Below are 18,536 nucleotides of genomic sequence, written 5' to 3' on the forward strand. Positions count from 1 at the left end.
ATGAATGCATGTATGTATTTACAGGTGCTCGTCAAAAAAATAGAATATCCTCAAAAAGTTGAACATTTCCGTAATTCCATTCAAAAAGTCAAACTTTCATAGATTATGGATTCAGGGCCCACAACTTGTGATTTCAAGTATTTATTTGTCTATTTTTACATAATTTGGGCTTTCAGCTCATAAAACCCGCAAAAACAGGATGTAAAAAAAATGTGAAGAAATCACTATGCGTACTTCCCAGTCTTTTGCATAGGAAAGAAAAGTGGTACTTTCGGAGTAGTGAAAAAAAACACACACACACACCTTGCCCTTTCAGTAGGTTTATATCACGGCTTGTCAGAGGTCCGTTCTTCTAACATGTACATTTATAGCACACAAATAATATAATTCCATAAAAATGGCATCCTGGGACTTGCATTCCCTCATATTGCACATTTTCTCATCTATTTTTATATAAATTATGAACGCAAAATGAAAAAAAAATTGCTTATCAATGGCCTCATGTATTTGGTGCAAGCTGTAAACATGCAAAAAAAAAAAAAATAACTGTCAAACTCCACACAATAAATCTGATAGTAACGGTTTTATGCGGTTGTGTTGTATGTTCATTCAAAACACTTTATTTGTATAGCTCTTTTTATATTAATGATGCAACAAAGAAAAAGCACACCCTTCCTATCCCCATATGGTCTCAAAATTGATGATACTATTATGTATTGCTTGATAGAAAATATAACCCCCAAAAAACTATTAAGATTATCTGTGTAAAAATGTGGAAGACCAAGTGTGCGATAACACTGGTCACTGCTCAGGCATATTTTCTTCCATATGAGAAAACAAAATAAACATTTAACCTTGGCAAACCCAGAACTCTGAGAAACTGTAGAGTTTTCAATGACTGAACTAGTGATGGGTCGTTCGCGAACGAGCCGGCTCTTTGAAGTGAACCATGAGAGCCTTTTCTCTTTTCACGTGTCTGAACCGAGGTTTGGCTGCGCTGCTCTTTTCTTAAATAATTGTTGCTATTTACCGAAATAATTAGTTCACCAAGTCATTCATAAAAATGTACGCTAAATTTGTCATAATTATTTAAAATTAAAGCCAAAGTTCAATTTGAGCTTTTCTTTTAAGTATTTATGAGCCAATTGAGAGCCAAAAAGCGCCAGCTCTTTTCGCTGAGCAGACCCAAATGAACCAGATCACCCAAAAGAGACGAAAATCACATCAATAACTACATTAGTTGATTTTATATTGTAATTAATATTGTGTAGTTCTTTTCAAACTCCGCCTAAATACGCAAACCTTCACCCATACAAATAAGTACGCAACAAAACTATTCTACAGTAAAGACAAAACAAGATCAGACAGAGGTTTAAATGAAAAGCATAAAGACGAAACACACTCTTGAGAGGAAGTGGGAGGCTCTTAAAAGAGCCGTTGGGTTGGGTTTCTTGATGAAATCCGGTTACTTGGAGCTGGTGTACTTGGTGACGGCTTTGGTGCCTTCAGACACGGCGTGCTTGGCCAGCTCACCCGGGAGCAGGAGACGCACGGCGGTCTGGATCTCCCTGGACGTAATAGTGGAGCGCTTGTTGTAATGCGCCAGCCGAGAGGCCTCCGAGGCGATTCGCTCGAAGATGTCGTTGACGAACGAATTCATGATGCTCATCGCTTTGGACGAGATGCCGGTATCAGGGTGAACCTGTTTCAACACCTTGTACACATAGATGGCGTAGCTCTCCTTTCTGCGAGTCCTTCTCTTCTTGCCCGGCTTACTGGCGGATTTAGTGACGGCTTTTTTGGAGCCCTTCTTGGGCGCTGCCTTGGTCGGGGGTTCAGGCATAGTGATTGTTTGCGAAATACTGTGCTGACTGCGGTATGACAGCACATTTTATAGTGCACTCGTTTACATAAAGCTGTGCCAACGCCGCACTTCTATTGGCTAACTGTGCCAACGCCACTTCTTGATTGGCTGATAGCGTTTACTTGATCCTGTTTCAAACGTTTTTTTTCCTCTAAGTTTACTTAATGCAAATATGGCTGCGCCAGCGCTATATTCTGATTGGCTGACATTACCCGCGTGATACTCTTTTTTTTTTTTTGCTTTATGTGTTCATGACTTGCAAATGTGACTGTGCCAGCGCCACATTCTGATTGGCTGACATTATCAGCGTGATCATTTTGCCCTTATTTCTCTTTGTGTTATATTCTTCTTGTAAATGACACTGCGCAAACGCCCCTTTTACATGCTTGTGAAGTGTGTGCGTGTGCGTGTGCGTGTGCACGCTCACGCGTACGTGTACGTGTATTTTCACAAATTCTATTTATTTCAAATGTTCAATCAATAAGCCAAATCTGAATTATCAGTACGCATGCGCGGCCCCCGGCTCATATACGTCCGGTTCAGGGGTCAAAACTCCTCAGCGGCCACAGAAGCGCAGTGGAACCAAACGAATAACAGTCAGTATTTTGAATTTGAGATTGCGTGAGGTCGATTTTGGGTAATATGCCAAGGCCCCATTGTTCAGTGGGCGATTGTCACAACGGTACACGTGGAATTTTGCCATATTCACGAGTGCAATTAAGGAACATCACGTTGTATCTGCGACCCGCCTTACATACTCCTCCCATTTCCTACTGAAAGAAAACATACGGCCATTATATGAACGGACGCCAGTACATCCCTCACACATACCTGGCTGTCCATTTTGCGCTTTTCTGGCCCTTCAACCGCTAAGCCACTGACGATCACGTCACTACCTTGCGAGTAATTGCTACATAAACAAAACAAAGACGGCCGTTTACAGGAGGTCATTAAGGATATCGTGTAAAATATGATCTATCAAATTATAAATTGTTAGCTACATACATAGTGCAGTAGTTCCGTATTGTATAGTTTATTTAGATTATGTAGAGGGCGATATGTAATAGTAATGGCATAGCATTACTGCCATCTACTGGACATTTTTATTTGTGGTTTTATCACAATAGTCCTGCATTTACTGTTGCCATTCTTTTTTTTTTTCTTTTTTTTTAAACACTATACACCATTAAGCAGTTCAAATTATAAAACATAGTGTCCACAAATTATTTTCACAATTAGAAATATGTTAATTAGATTAGTTGTCTGAATTCAATGGTTATCAGAGTACCCTGTTGGTGAAATAGATTTTGCTAAATAATACCATAAAAACCGCTACTCTCAAAAAAAAATAAAAAATACAAACCAGTGTGTGCATAATAGCTTATCAAAATGTAAATAAATGAATGGCGACAGGTACAGTCAGCAAAGGGAGGAGAGAATAAAACAAATAAGAATTAGCAATATCTCTTAATTTCCCGCAATTTCAACCGATTTGTCTCATTATTTTTCTTTTTGTAATGAATGTGCATATGAACATCTTGACTCTTGAACCGCTGATACAGACATAGACCAACATTTGAAATAAATAAATCCTTTTATTTTCCACATGGTGACATTGTCAAATGTGCTGAGAAGGCCGTCCGTGTAAAAGGGGCTCACGCGTCCAAGTTGCCTGAATTCTTGCGCCGCCCTTCATTTAGCGCTGCCGCGGGGCCCCGGCACACTTGTGCTTGCTCACCTGGCACTTGAAGGTGAAGTGTTTGTCACAAGCAGCGCAGCTGAAGGGTTTCTCACCGGTGTGCCGGCGCATGTGTGACATCACGGTGCCCTTCCGAGAGAAGCGCTCGCCGCACACCGAGCACGGGAAGGGCTTCTCCCCCGTGTGCGTCCGCACGTGCAGCACCAACGAGACGCGCTGGCTGAAGCTAGTGTCGCACAGCGAGCAGGAAAAGGGCTTCACCCCCGTGTGAGTACGCAAGTGCACCACTAAGTTCGAGCGCTGACGGAATGTTTTGTTGCACACCGAGCAGCAGAAGGGTTTCTCCCCTGTGTGGCGCCGCATGTGTCTCTTCAGGTTGCGCTTGTGGTCAAAAATTCTGTCGCATTCGGAACAGTTGAATTGTTTCTTGTCGTCGTGGCGTCCGGCCTCCCCCCGGCGACGGTCGGCGACGGCCAAGTGTCCGTTGGTCTCGTCGCCGTTATCCGTCTCAGAGGAGGCCGAGAGCAGATCAAACTGAGGGTCCGTTTCAGAGCCCCCGTCGCGTCCCGCCCGGCTGGTTAGGTGCGACGAGTGAGGTTCCTCATCTTCGCTCTTCACTTGGATGCGAGTCAATGAAATGTCCACCTCTTGCTCCGTGCCAGAGCTCCACTCCTGCCTCTCCTCTTTGACGACGATCACTTTCAAGACGTCAGGCGGCAACGCTGAAATAACAAGGACACTTGAAAAATCTACAGGAAAACATTGACATACGGTGATGTATAGAAGAACGAGCAGGGATGAGTGAGTTTAAAAATAATGTGATGCAATTACATTTCCTTAACATTGTGATTGCAATTAAACGTAATTGTTTTTCAAGGTCCTTTTCCCACGTATTTTTTTTTAACAAACACAAGCAATACATTAATTAATCTGTATTGACTGACTGACAATGATATGGAAACATGTGGGCTGCACTTCTAAAGCACTGTAAAGGTCGAGTCACTTCAGGATAAATCCAAAAATGTCACCCTAAAAAGCACAACATGCCTGACTTCTTGTTCTGCTTACAAATATGCTCTATACGTTTTCTATGGTTATTTTTGAACAAGCAATTTATTTCATTGTTATTAACTTATAAATGCAGGTCGACAAAAGGAAACGTGTGCGTTCCAGCCAGGCTGACAACAGTTGGAAACCTAATAAACTAAAACAGAGCAGAAAGCATCCTTAACATCATCACAACACTGGAGCAGCAGCTAACGGTTAGCAATCTGGTTGACAGCCGCCACTCAGTTTAGCTTTAGTGCAGAGTGCACACCCCGCTGTGCTCGCGAAACGAAATATTTTCTGCAACTAAACCTCACGCATACCTTCGTTTTGTAGTTTTCGTTCAGAATTGGGAGGCAATTGCAGGTGGTGGTCCATCTCTGCCCACTCCTCCCTCGGCTCTTCCCAGCTGTCGTCAGCGACTCGGAAAGAGGAAGTCAAACTTTGCTACATTTCAAAATAAATTGATGACTTCCAAGTATGAGTCTTTTAGGACAACAACTCACAGAACCGCTATAATAATCGAATTAAATAAACCCTTTAAGCTCAATGTTAAAGTCGTCTGTATTTATCGTCTTCTCAAAAGAAAAAGAAATATCAGAGGCGTTTGTTTTGAAATGCAACCTGGAAGCAGTAGTGTCACTGTTGTTCAATTTGTGAACTTCAGGTAAGCACAAAGGCCAAACGTTTGCATTTGTGCATCTTTAAATGCAAATATAGGACGTTAGTAATAATAGTGCATTATTTACAGTCTGTATGTATTGACATTATTGGTCGATTTTGAAACAACACACTTGTACTTTATATCAAATAAAGATTTTGTTGGCTTTCATCTTTCCGTGATCTTCAAATAGAGCCATGGGTGGAGGAACAGCGACATCTAGTGGACACGGACGGTACTGCTGGTCCAAACATATTTTCTTGTCCGCTCTCTACAGTACTTCTTTTTTTTTTTTAAATAAAATAATAAACAAGTTTGGTGGTTTAAGATAACTATATAGGCAATGTTTGAATTATGTTGGAACTGTCGCCTAGAAAAAAAAACCTTATCTATAAAAAAAAAAAAAAAGCTTTTTTTGATGGGTGTGTGGGGTAAAGCATTTTTTTTTTGCATAGCAAATAATATTTGACAAAAACACTGGGCAACATAAAGCTTTATAATTTAATATTCTACCACACTCAAAATATACTTCACAGTTCTGAACTTTCTTCTTGCAAATCTGTAGTGATTTTATGGCTTACACACCCAGCTTTCAAGAGTCTTTCTTCTCTTTACAAAAAAAAAAAAAAAAAAGTCCATAGAGAAAAGACAAGTGAGCGCTTGCTGAGGCTTCCCCACTTCAAGCCTTCAGTCGCTTGACGGTTTCGACTCAGATGACATGCGGCACTGCTGCTGCGGCGGTTCCGTGAGCGCGTCAATATGGCCGCCGGCGTATGTCTTCCACCGGAGAACGGCGTCAGCAAGTGTCACAAGGCGGCAAAGTTGGATTTGGACCTGAAATAAAGGCGACAGCGTGGCGTCTCTGAGGTAGAACTTTTTTCTTTTTTAAATGCATTTTTTTTCTAATGGGGAAAAAAACCCAACTTTCTCATTGGAAGAAAAAAAAAAAAAAGAATGAGTTTTGCAGAAAAGAACCGTGACTTTTTTTTAACGTTCTTGGAAAAAAATAGCAAATTTTCCTTTGCGGAAAAAAGCAAGAACCAAATTATTTTTCTTGAAAAATCACAGACATTTTGTTGTAATATATTTTTTCCTTTTGGACAAAACACAAGACAAAAAAATATATATATTTTTTGTTTTCTCAGAAAAAAAACATGCAAGTTTCCTTTCCTTCTTGCAAAATAAATGCATATTTTTTCAAATAATCATGACTAACTTTCTTCATGATTCTCCCCGCCGCCCCCTCCCCCAAACTTTTTTCCTTCTCTATAACAGTTCCTTTATGGCCGCCACTTACCACCAGCTTGCAATTTTTTTTTTCTTCTAAGGGAGAAAAATAAATAAATAAATAAAAATCACCACTTCTGCTTAGGAAAAAAATGCCATGTTTTTTTCTTGTCTTAAACAGAAACAATAAAATAAAAATAATAACAATAAGTCCACATTTTTTGTTCTACTTTTCGGCCGTACCTGTTGTGGGTCATGTGACTCTTGACGAGGTGTCCCGCTTGCAAGGCCGCCATGAGGGAGAGCTCCCCTGCCAGGACGGTAGCGCAGACCACGCGGGCCAGCTGCCGGGCGTTCTCGCCCGGCTGGTCGGGCCTGGTGCCTTGGACTCCCAGCATCTACGCACAAACAAATTGCACAACATTCGCAACAGGCTCCCATCAGCCCACAAAAAAAAAATATGGGCCTATTTCTCACATTCATTCTAAAAAATAAGTAAATAAAAATAAAAATAAAAATAAAAATAAAAATAAAAATAAAAATAAAAATAAAAATAAAAATAAAACATTTTTCTTCTGAGAAAAAAAAACATCACCATTTTAGCTTTGTTGGGGGGAAATTGTTTTTAAATTAAAGAAAAAATTATACTTTTTTTTTTGGGGGGGGGGGGGCTCCCTTCGGAAAACTTTTTTCCTTTCTGAATATAACTTAAAATATCTTATTTCCTCTCTGGGGAAAAAAATCAAGGCAGAAATATATTCTCCTTCCCAGAAAAATAAAATCAAAATCAAAACTTTTTTGCATTTCTTGGAAAAACTATTTTCCCCTTTTTGCTTTTCTTTCTTTTTTCCTGTGATTTTTTTTTTTTTTGGTGGGCGTTACCTGCAGACACGCCTGCTGCGCTGGCAGGTTGGTGCCACCGCCGACGGTGCCCAACTCGATGGAGGGCATGGTGCAGCTGATGTAGAGGTCTTGGCCATCGGGACCCGTGGCTTCCATCTGCGTGATGCAGTTGGCGCTGCTTACGGTCTGCGCGGGGTCCTGCCGCCAAAACACAGCGCCCGTTTTGATCCACCGCTCAAGCCTTCCACTTCAATACATTCCAGGCAAATGATTTTTGACTGTTGTATATTTTGTCTTTTGTCTTTTTACACAAATAATCACCACATTTGTATGGAAGCAGTAGAGCTGAGAATTTGCCAAATCTTCTGCGCCAAACAGTCGGCCCGCACGCACACATCAAGTTGACAAGTAAACTGTTTTGTTGGCAAGTTGGCTCGCCTGCGGACTGACCTGCCCGCAGGCGATGAAGATGGCCGCCACGATGTTGGCGGCGTGCGCATTGAAGCCGCCGACGCTGCCCGCCATGGCCGAGCCCACCAGGTTCTTGTTGATGTTGAGCTCGACCAGCGCCGCCGTGCTGCTCTTCAGCATCTAGTTTTTCAAAAAGCATGTCATAAATACCAAGTCAGTCACAGACTTTCATCTGTGACGTTTTCTTGAAGAAAAAAGAAAAAAGGTTTTCCTTGATTGGTAAAGAACATACCCTACTATTCCCCAAACCCCAAAAAAGTGAGACATAAATATGGGGGGGGGGGTCTACCTTTTGGGAAAAAAACTACTTTTTTGCTACATTTGACTGAAAAAATGATTGAAAAAAATATTCCTTCAATTACAATAAAATTAGTCTTGTAAGACTGTAATTGACAAATGAACATTGAAAAACATAACATAACTTGACTAAGACTGCTAAAAACAGACTTCAATATGGAAAAAAAATGTCTTCTTTAAAAGATTACTAGTTTAATTCTGAAAAAAAAAAGAAAAACTTTTTCCTAGATTTTTTTGTGATTTTTTTCTTTTAACATTTTTCACACAAAAATTACAACATGTATATTTATTTTCTTGAGAAAAAAAAACGGGGAAAAAAAACTGTTGACCATTGTCATAATCCTGCTACTTTTCCCCCCCAACAAAATACTAGGCTATAACTTCTTTCTTGCAGAACATTTTTAGGGTTGAAAATATAATCAGATTCTTGTGAACTTGTTTTATGACGTGTTTTTTTTTTCTCTCCCCGTTACCTCGCGGACCACCTTGGCGGGGACGGTGGCTTCGCACACGGCACACTTTCCGCGCCCCAGGATCCAGTTGATGGCGGCGGACTTCTTGTCGGTGCAAAAGTTGCCGCTGACGGCGAGAACCTCCACGTCGGCGTGCTGCTGCCGTAGTCGGTGGAGGGCCTTCTCACAGCCCTGCAAACACGGGTTGAAATACTCATTTCAGCCACAAGGGGTCTATCCGACTAAATACAGTAGCTCAGGTCTTATAATAGAATATACACATATAAATAAAATCAATGAATTTTTTTTGTTTTGTTTATTACCACACAAGTTACTCTTTAACTTCAAACTATACATCAAACAAAGAGAATTCCTCTTTGTACATCCATATAAGTGAGAGTTTACCTTTGAGAGCATATTCATGCCCATCGCGTCTCCCGTGTGCGCCTCAAAGCGGATGTAGAGGTTCCTGCCCGCTAAGCCCACCAGTATTTTCTCCAGCCGGGCGAACCTGGTCGGGACAAAAATGCTTTGTCAGCCTGCCGACGAATTGGGACGACGTGCGGGCAAGTCGGCTGAAATGGCACCTGCTGGTCTGGTCGAAGGCGTCTTTGATGACGGCCAAGCCCTCGGCGCTCTCGAGCCACGCTTTGACCTCGGCGGCGCGGCAGGCCGAGGGCAGACGCACCACGGGGCCCCGAGTCATGCTGTCGGCGAGCACCCTGCTGCGACAGCCGCCGCTCAGCTGCATCGTCAGCATATGCGGGAAACAAAATGGTGTGCAATGTACATGTGATTCATTCGTAAGAAAAAAAAAAAAGAAAACGAAAACCTCTTCTCTCATGATTGCCATTTGTAAAAAATGAACTGATTTTTGAACAAAAATATGACTAAAAAAATTATTTAAAAAATAGAATGCTTAAACATTTTGGGGGTAAAAACAGTCATTTCAGAAAAACAAAGAGCTATCTTAAAAATATATATATAAGCCCTACTTTTTTCTTTAGGGAAAAAAAAGCTTGTAAAAACTTTATGAAAACGTGGAGAAAAAAGCGATGGCTAAAATTATATTTGGGGGGAAAAAACAATTGGCATGGTTTCTGTAAGATTATTAATTTTTCTAGAAAACCAATTGTTGGGAACAAATTTAAGTAAAAAAAAATCTTTAAAATTTTATTCCCAATTTTTTTTTTTTTAATTAACAAAAATAACTCCACAAAAGTTTCATTTTCCACCCCAAAATGTTAACTTCAGGATTACTTAAATTTCACATTAAATGATTGATTTCATTTTATTTTTAAGTAATGACATTATTCTCTTATTTCCATAATATTGCTAATTTTTTCATGACGAAATTAAATTACGACTCAATTAAAAACATTTTTTTTATATAGTTAAAAAAAACGCAAGAACAAAAAAACATCCGTTAAAAAAAAAATTCTCAAAATGTTTTGGCCAAAAATATGATTAAAATTGTAATTTTATTTTTAGAATATCCATCCATCCATTTTCTTAACCGCTTAGTCCTCACAAGGGTCATTTTTCAGAAAATTAAAACTAAAATTTTGTAAAATACTTTTTTTTTTTTACTTCTATGGGAAAAAATCCTTGAAATGTTTTTAAAACATTATTTTCTTATTTGTGCAATATTACATTATCTTTAAGATTTCTTCATTGAATTTTTTTTTTGGGGGGGGGGGGGGCACTTACAGAGAGAGCCCGGCAGCCCCGGTTGGTGCTGGCCACCAGGCAGCCCTCGGTGGTCGCCATGGGAATGTAAAACTGCTTGTCATCCAAGGGCAGCGGGCCGGCCACGCCCACCGGCACGGGCATGTAACCAATGACATTCTCGCAGCACGTGCCCATCACCTATCAAACGGCAACGGGTGAAAAAGTTCACATCAATTTCATTCTGTTGCAAATTTAACAACTGAAGTTTCACGCCGCCTTCACCTTGGCGTAGTCGTAGTCCTTGTACGGAAGCGACGACAAGGCGGCGGGAACGGGAAGCTTGGAGGACAGCATCTCCCTCCTGATGGCCACGCCCCTCTCGGGGGTCTCCAGAACCGATTCCAGCTTGTAGCTGAGGATGTGACGCGACGCCACCAGGTTGATCACCTCGCGGTTGCTGAGGCAACGGGGCCCTCGCTGAGAAGACGACAAGCGGTCGCGGTCTGACACGGTGGGCGCCGATTTAACCTTGCGGGGGGTGTGGAGGGGAGCTCACCTGCGGATGGGCGAGGACGTCCACACATTCCTTCAACGTGCGTGGACATGCTTCAGCTTTGGACTCGTCGGGAGACACTGGAGACGGGCTGGCCTCCGCTGTGGACAAAACCCACATTTTATTTGAAAAAGAAATATTCTTTGCCACTTCTATTGAAAACCCTGTGAAAAATATTTTTGGTGGAACATTTTTTCCCCCCTGTGAAAAATATTACTTCTTCAAAAAAAAATTAATACAATTTTTTAGGAAACATTTTTGTCTTGAAATTTGTGAAAAATATCACTAGCTGAAAAAATACATTAAAAAGAGTAGTGGAAGAAAGTACTTTTTCCATAAGAACTTTTCCGAGAAAATTTGGCATTTTGCCCCCAAAAACACCAATTTTTGTAAAAAAAATTTGACCGGATGAGAACAAATATTTTTGTAAAAAAAAAAATAAAAAATTTAAACAAAAATCTTTTGGTGAAAAATGTTGTCAAAGAAACATGACTTATTGCATAAAACAATATGATTATATATTTTTGGGGGAAAAAATCTGTTACAATAAAATCTCTCTATATTTTTAACATTGGCAAAATATGATATTTTGCCCTGCAGAAACAACAACAAAAACTTTGTGAAAAAAATCCCACTTCTTACAAATGACGATATTTGTGCTTTACTCTTGAACGGAACCAGTCAGGAAGGAGCCTTACCTTCATCATTGCGCTCAAGTCTTGACTCTGCCGCGGCGGCGGAAAAGTCCAGCCTGCAGCAGCAATCGGCCGGCGGCAGCCTGCAGGTGGGAGGCGAGCCGCCCGAGGGGTTCTTGATGGACAGCGACGACTCGGTGTCGCTCTGCTCGAAGAGGACGTACTTAACGGCGAGCAGCAAGGCCAGGCCCAGCGTGATCACCTGCTCCAGGTCCACCCTGAGGTACGACAGCGGCGGGATTACGACGCGAGCGCAACACCGCAAGCACCTTAAATCTGTTCTTCCCTTTTTTTAATTGGCAAATGAAAATCAACAAACGTTTACACGTTAAATGCAAAATATGGCCGAGCTGGGAATAGTGAAAAATTGACGCACGACTTTTATATTTGACATGGCTACAACCTGATTAAATCAATCTCCTCCACTCACTTCAACATAATTACTTGGCAACAAGTTGCCACAAGATGGCGCCAAATCAGTACTTTTCTATTAGACACCATTTTTGGCCTGACAACAAAAATAGCAAGGCTGGATAACCCTCCGACAAAAACAGGCAAATTCATGAGTGGCAAATCACAAATAAGCACAGCTTCCCCCCCACCCACAAAAATCGGGGTCTATATAAGACAGAAAACTGTAATCTTACAAAATAGTCCCCCACCCCGGGAATTCATTTTTTTTTTAAGAAGAAAGTATTTCCCTAAAAGTACAATATTAATCCAAGTGTATAAAATACTTCAATTTTATATATATATATATATATATATATATATATATATATATATATATATATTTTTTTTTTTTTTTTGAGATTAAAGCAAAAGCATTAAGATTTATTTATTTAATGAAAAAGTATTATTTTTGGAAAAAAAGTGATTAAAAAAAATGTTTTTTCAATAACCAACTAATTACTAAAATCAAATTCAATTTTGTAGTTTTGATGTGAGGGAGCCTAATATTCAAATTAAAAGTCCATCTCCCCCACCCCAATAGATTAAGAAACAAGATAATCCCATTTTGATTGCCAATTGAAAATGGAATAAATGAACGACAGACAAATTCAAAAGCAATCTTATTGCTGGCATTTTTTTTTTTTTTTTTTTTACCCATTCAGCTGCAGCGGCCACATGGACGCGCCGCGCTCCAGCCTCTTGTGCGCCGAGCCCGCCGCCGTCCTGTTGTGTCCGGGATGCTCGGCCGCCAGTCGCGCGTGAGCGTGGACCAGAGCGAGTCCCAGCGACTTCAAAAAAAAAAAGGCGTCCCCGTTACGCTCGAGCGTGCTCGGGACGAACGCCGCCGCCGCCGCCGCGCCGGCTGCCGCAACTCACCATGATGAGTTTAACCCTCTGCGTCACAGGATTGGGCTTGTTGTGTTCCTCTTCGGCCAGCACGTGGGCGAAGTGGCTCAGCTGCCAAATGGGACGACCCTCGCGGCTTTCCATCGACAACTGCGCGCGCGCGATGGGAAAACGTGAACATAAAAACAGCAAGGACCTCCACCAAGGCTTGGAAAAATTTATAGATTTGAAAGATTTAAGTGCTAGTTATCATATGAACAGCAAGGAATGAATAACGATTCATCCATACAATGAAACTGTTACTTTGCTGTACACGTGCACGACAAGTTGCCCACTTAAGTGTTGAATATTGAAAGATAAAAGTATATGACTAACTAACATGTCATGGGTTTTCCGCCATCTTACCTCAAGTACCAGCGAGACGCAAGCCGGGAAGAAGGTCATGAAGACAAAATAGTTCGCCAGCACCGACATGCAGCCGAAACAGCACATGATCTCCAGCTGCGGCACACCTGGACAACATGGGATCATGTCAGTCATCTTGACAACATCATCATCATCATCATCATCATCATCATCATCATCGAGTGTCCTACCTGACATGGTGCCGATCCCGATGACCAGACACTCCACCAGCGCATCCAGTGTGAAGGTGGGACCCAAGATGGCCATGCCCTGAGAGATGTTCTCCCTCACCTCCTCCTGCGCGCACACATGAAGCATGTCGGGTGTTTTCACGCTCGCCGGCGTGAAGACGAGGCGTTACTGTGGCCGCCGCGCTCACCTGAGAGTTGGAGCTGAGCGCAAACTTGGCCAGCGTGCAAGCTTTGGACAGGTCGATGAGGAGGAGGAAGAAAGGGAGCGCTTCGCTGGGGGAGGAAGAGGACGGACGTCGTGTAAGTTGCTGTGAATGGTGGAATGCTGTGTTGACGGCCACATCTTCAGCTATGAGGGGGTGTGCACACTTGTGCAAATGTTTATTTTACTTCACCTCCAGAAGATTTTTTTTTTTTGTGACCGAGTAGTACGTGTTTTAGGTCACAAAGTTAAAAAAAAAAAAAAGCTTTAAATTATTATTTTTTTTGAACTGGCATTCTAACAGGGGTGTGTAGACTTTCTATATCCAGTCAAAGTATGAAGAGCAAAATCAGTGAAACTGATCATTTTCCAGTGGTCTCTTCGGGGGGTTTTCAGAGCTGTTTATGCCCTATTCTTAATATCTAATTGGAACATATAGTTTTAATTAGGGCTCCGTTAAACTATTATTTTAATAATCGATTAATCTGTCAATTATTTTGATGATTTATGAATGAACTGGGGAAAAACTTGTTTTTTAAAAAAATCTTTTCATTTTCATTAGCCCCTTTATTCAACAATAAGACATTATCTCAAATTGGCAGGGCAGATAAAGACAAAAACTTTTTTTTATTTTAAGATTCAGTTCCGGGTTTGGTCAGTAACATGCCAGAAAAATCGGACAAAATATTAATATAATTTTACAAAGCAAAAGAAGATATTTGCAAAAAATAAAATAAAAATAAACCACAAAGACGGTCTGTTTTCATGGAGAACTACAGATATCAGAGAATATTTACTTTGTGAGACTGAAATTGAGGATTTTGACAATTTTAACTCTTTGACTGCCAAGAACGTTAAATAACGTTTAGTAAAATCCTATGGAGGAGTGCCAAAGACGTTAAAAGACGTTTTTTTTTTCAAAACAGAGATGAAACTAACCATTTTCTATTGTTGATTACTGAAAAACGGAATAAGGTAGAAACAAACTTTTTTTTCTGATGAAAGATGAGAGTCCAATCTTTCATTTGGTAGTATGTGTGTTTCCATAGTCCAAACACATAATTTTCTGTGGACCTTGAAAGATCAGTCAAAATGCTTAAATCGGCTGGCACCCACGGCATCCCTTTTCTGAAAACGTCTGGCAGTCAAAGAGTTAAATTGATTGGATGATTAATCTGTTATTAAAATATTGATTAATTTGATGATTTTACTTGATTAGTAAATCATTATTGTATCTCTAGTTTTAACATTAAAACTGAATTTGGAGAAATTATTCAATCAAAATATATATTTTTTTAATGGGATTTATTTTTAAATAAATTAATTAATCAAAGATGACTGCATTTATTATGCTCTTTGGCTACAAAGGGAACAGAAAAAAAACTATTTGTGAATTTTTCAAATGAACCGCTTCGAACGATGTGGATGACTTACTTGAGACCTGTCAACTCTCTGCCAAAAAAATGGATGACGACCGAGCTGAAAACAAAACTGGAAAATAATGTGAATAAGCCGGCGATACCTGCAGGAGATACAAAAAAAAGAAAAAGAAAAAAGAGAGATTTAATGGCAGCGCAAATATCTAAAAAGACGCCGCGATCGATACCAACCCAGAATGTACTTGGAGCCAAGCTGTCGGAGGTTCTTAAACTGGAAGTAGATGTAAATGATGGCGACGCAGCGCGTCACCGTCAGGATGACGGCGTCGCTGCTGTGGGCCGGCTACAAAGGAAACACGTGCAATCAGGTTCGAGACGTTCACAACGCAGCCAGCGAGTCGTGCGAGAAGCTTCACCTCACGCTCCGCTTTGGGACATTCCTTCCAGCTGCACACGTGGCTGCTGGCGGTCCGGCCGTTCATGGACATGAGGCAGACAGCCAGCGCCAGGGTGCCGATGATCACCTCCAACGGGTGGGCGGCCACCAGCAGGCCGTGGAGCCGGAACAGCCGTGCCAACATGTCTGCAAGGACAAGCGCGGCACACTCAGTCAATGGGGGAGTAAAAATATGTGTCCCCAACAAATGCAATCATTATTTCACTAGCAATTACTCACATTTTTTTTGTTTGCTTCAGGTGCAAAAAAAGATCACAAATGTGTGGTTAACTTTTGAAGAACTAATGGTGGACTTTTCTGGAACGTATCCTCCCTAAGTGACTGAAAAACTCCCATATTCACTGTTTAAGAGCACTTGGGCCCACCAATAAAAAGTAGTATCGCTTTGGCGCCATCTTGTAGAAGACATGTGCCAAGGAACTATGAGAAAGTGAATGGAAATGAATTTAGACCAAAAAAAAAAAAGGTGCTTTGCCATATCTTATTGACAAGGAACTGTGTTGAGGATCTAAACTTAGACAGAAGTAGTGCTTGGCTGCTACTGAATGGCATTTTAGTGCCACGGAACTATGATGAAGAAAATTGAGAAGCTCCCTGCCAAGAAACGATCGTGAATTGACCTGACGAACTTCAGCATTTAGACAGAAGCAGCGCTTTACTGCCATCTTGTGACAACTTTGTGCGTAGAAACAAAGTAAGATTAAGAACTTCATCTAGACAAAAGTAGTGCCTGGCCAATGGAAAAACTAAGATGAAGTCAATTGAGTAACTTGATTGGTCGTATTTTTTGCATCTTGGTGCCAAGGAATTGTACTGAAGGGATTTCCAATGTTTCATTTAGACTAGTACTTTGTCGACATCTTGTGAAACTCTCGTGCCAAGAACTAGGTTGACGTGAGTTGAGGAGCTTCACTTAGTACATCATGTGGCATCTATTAGCAATTTGTCCCAAAAAAATTGAATTTGCCCTTCAAAAGGGCAAAGAGCATGAAAAGGAACATTTTGTTGAATTTATTTTCTAAATAATAAGATCCTGATCCCTACTATTTACGTCAACCTTAATTGGAGGCTGCAGTTTACACGAGGCCAGCATTTTAAGACAGGAACTTCAACACAAGTTTTATTGTTAGGAGATTACACTTTCATATTTTTGTACTTTGTACGTCTTTAGTCAGAAACACATCCCCTTGAATTTAAGTAGCATACACGTAACTGCTGCCAAAACAATCATGAGGCAAAGTGTAGCTACTCCCGTCGTGATATTACAACTACAGACAGCCAGCTAACGTTCAACGGACAGCTAATTTACCGATTATCTACAAACACATACACAAACACAAATATAAGACAGGCTGTCTTTCAATTTAGAGACATTTGTCGCAACAAAAAATAACCTGTCAACTTTAAAGCTGGGGGTAGCGCGCTGACGTTAGCATTAGCCATCCGTCACGTCTACACTAATGACAGCCGAAAACAAAAGTTATTTGGTCGGTACGAGGCGACTACACTCCCGTGTAATAAGGCGGCTAATAACATACTTACTTTTAAAAACGTTTTCCGGTGGTCAGGGAGGTGTTTCCATGATAGTGATCCAATGTCCCTTCCACGAACATGTCGATTCGCTAGCTTAACTGCGATGAGTAGCCGATGCCCGATGGTGTAATCCGGAAGTGATGACGCACGGAAACTACGTCACTTGCAAGATGCGTAACTGACGCCATTTTGGTGCGGGGTGAAAAGGGGTGGAGGCCACGTCGTATCTTTAAAATAAAGCAATTTAAGAGATGTTTTAACGTTTTATATATATATATATATATATATATATATATATATATATTATTGATTTATATGTTGCGAGTCGCAAATATGTACTGAGAGTAGACAAGAAAATATATGTTCAGGCCAGCAGTACCGTTTGTGTCCACTAGATGTCACTGTTCCTCCACCCATGGCTCTATTTGAAGCGCACGGAAAGGTCATGATAGCCAACAAAATCTTTATTTGATATAAAGTACCAAGTGTGTTGTTTCAAAATCGACCAATAATGTAAATACATACAGACTGTAAATAATGCACTGCAGTCAAAACAGTTACTATAAATCATCTGAGTTTGAATTTCTGAATTTGAATTTTGAATTTCTGAAAATTAATTTTTGACTTATTTTTTTTTAACCTATCAAAATGTTTTTAAATCGGCCATGTTAAACAAAAACTTTAAAGGATCTGTAAATGAAGTCATTAACCTGTTGCTGTTTTTAATTTATTGTTTTAACTGTACATAACGTGTTGTGTTGCGCCTCCTGGCCAGGTCTCCCTTGAAAAAGATCTGCGGATCTCAATGGGATTTTCCTGGTTAAATAACAAATGTAAAATTAAAAAAAATTTTAAAACTTAACATTGCAAAAAATAATCTGAATCTCAAATAAATCTGTTAAAAAGCGGTGTAAAAAAAATCAACATTGACATATTCAGTGTCAGAAAATTGGGTATACGGGTAAACCAAAAATTGATCCACCACCTGATCATGTGACTGATACTGGAAGGACGGATTTCCTTTTCTTTTTTTTTCTTTTTTTAATCATTGTTTGACGTTGAAACGTAAACTGAGATGTACATACAAATACACTATTTTAATGCTAACACATAATACAAAACACTGTTGGCAGGCTGACAAAAAAAAGAGCAATTATTAACCTCTAAACTAAACACACAACAAGCAGCAACACAAACAAACAGAACATACAAATACTCACAGTGAAAATTATTTTTGGTGGTTTGTCAAAGAGTGTCCTAAATGAAGTTTCTTGAAAAGTCAAAGTCTTCTTCTTATCATTTGACGCCCCCCCCCCCCCCCCCCCCCATCATCCCTCACTCCAACCTCTCGCGGCCTCCATCTTTCTCGTCAACCTTGAAGAGGCGGCCGATAAAAACGCGCGCTGATCCGCCTGCTTGCCTCCGCCGCGCACACACACACACACACACGCGCGCACACGCACACAACGATACGGTCAACGCCAAGATCTGTGTCGTGCATTTCTGTGCCTCAGATAAACCTTCAGTGATGTCACCTTTACTGATAAGATGCAGAGTGGGAAACATACAAATGCAGCACAGAAAGACCGC

The 18,536-nt window shown here is 40.6% G+C and overlaps 3 protein-coding genes across 3 annotated transcripts; all 3 read right to left on the reverse strand.

Moving 5' to 3' along the window:
- Positions 1-304: 304 nt before the first annotated feature.
- Positions 305-1,846, reverse strand: LOC144034098 (histone H2B 1/2-like). The gene has a single exon (XM_077542647.1). It carries the CDS (start codon positions 1,841-1,843, stop codon positions 1,466-1,468), a length of 378 nt encoding a protein of 125 aa, XP_077398773.1. The 5' UTR covers positions 1,844-1,846; the 3' UTR covers positions 305-1,465.
- A 1,599-nt stretch (positions 1,847-3,445) lies between these two features.
- On the reverse strand, positions 3,446-5,052 carry LOC144034105 (uncharacterized). The gene is made up of 2 exons (XM_077542654.1): positions 4,934-5,052; positions 3,446-4,285 (listed from the first exon to the last, which is right to left on the reverse strand). Exons 1-2 carry the CDS (start codon positions 4,986-4,988, stop codon positions 3,561-3,563), a joined length of 780 nt encoding a protein of 259 aa, XP_077398780.1. The 5' UTR covers positions 4,989-5,052; the 3' UTR covers positions 3,446-3,560.
- A 706-nt stretch (positions 5,053-5,758) lies between these two features.
- On the reverse strand, positions 5,759-17,100 carry LOC144034156 (3-hydroxy-3-methylglutaryl-coenzyme A reductase-like). Its single transcript, XM_077542722.1, has 20 exons — positions 16,956-17,100; positions 15,373-15,539; positions 15,188-15,299; positions 15,012-15,099; positions 13,564-13,648; positions 13,376-13,481; positions 13,185-13,291; positions 12,810-12,929; positions 12,588-12,721; positions 11,484-11,698; positions 10,789-10,886; positions 10,515-10,709; positions 10,272-10,430; positions 9,149-9,306; positions 8,967-9,072; positions 8,583-8,753; positions 7,792-7,932; positions 7,381-7,539; positions 6,742-6,896; positions 5,759-6,105 (listed from the first exon to the last, which is right to left on the reverse strand). Exons 2-20 carry the CDS (start codon positions 15,535-15,537, stop codon positions 6,078-6,080), a joined length of 2,502 nt encoding a protein of 833 aa, XP_077398848.1. The 5' UTR covers positions 15,538-15,539; positions 16,956-17,100; the 3' UTR covers positions 5,759-6,077.
- Positions 17,101-18,536: the final 1,436 nt, after the last annotated feature.

The sequence above is a fragment of the Vanacampus margaritifer genome, chromosome 14 (assembly GCF_051991255.1).
Source record: "Vanacampus margaritifer isolate UIUO_Vmar chromosome 14, RoL_Vmar_1.0, whole genome shotgun sequence".
NCBI lineage: Eukaryota > Metazoa > Chordata > Actinopteri > Syngnathiformes > Syngnathidae > Vanacampus > Vanacampus margaritifer.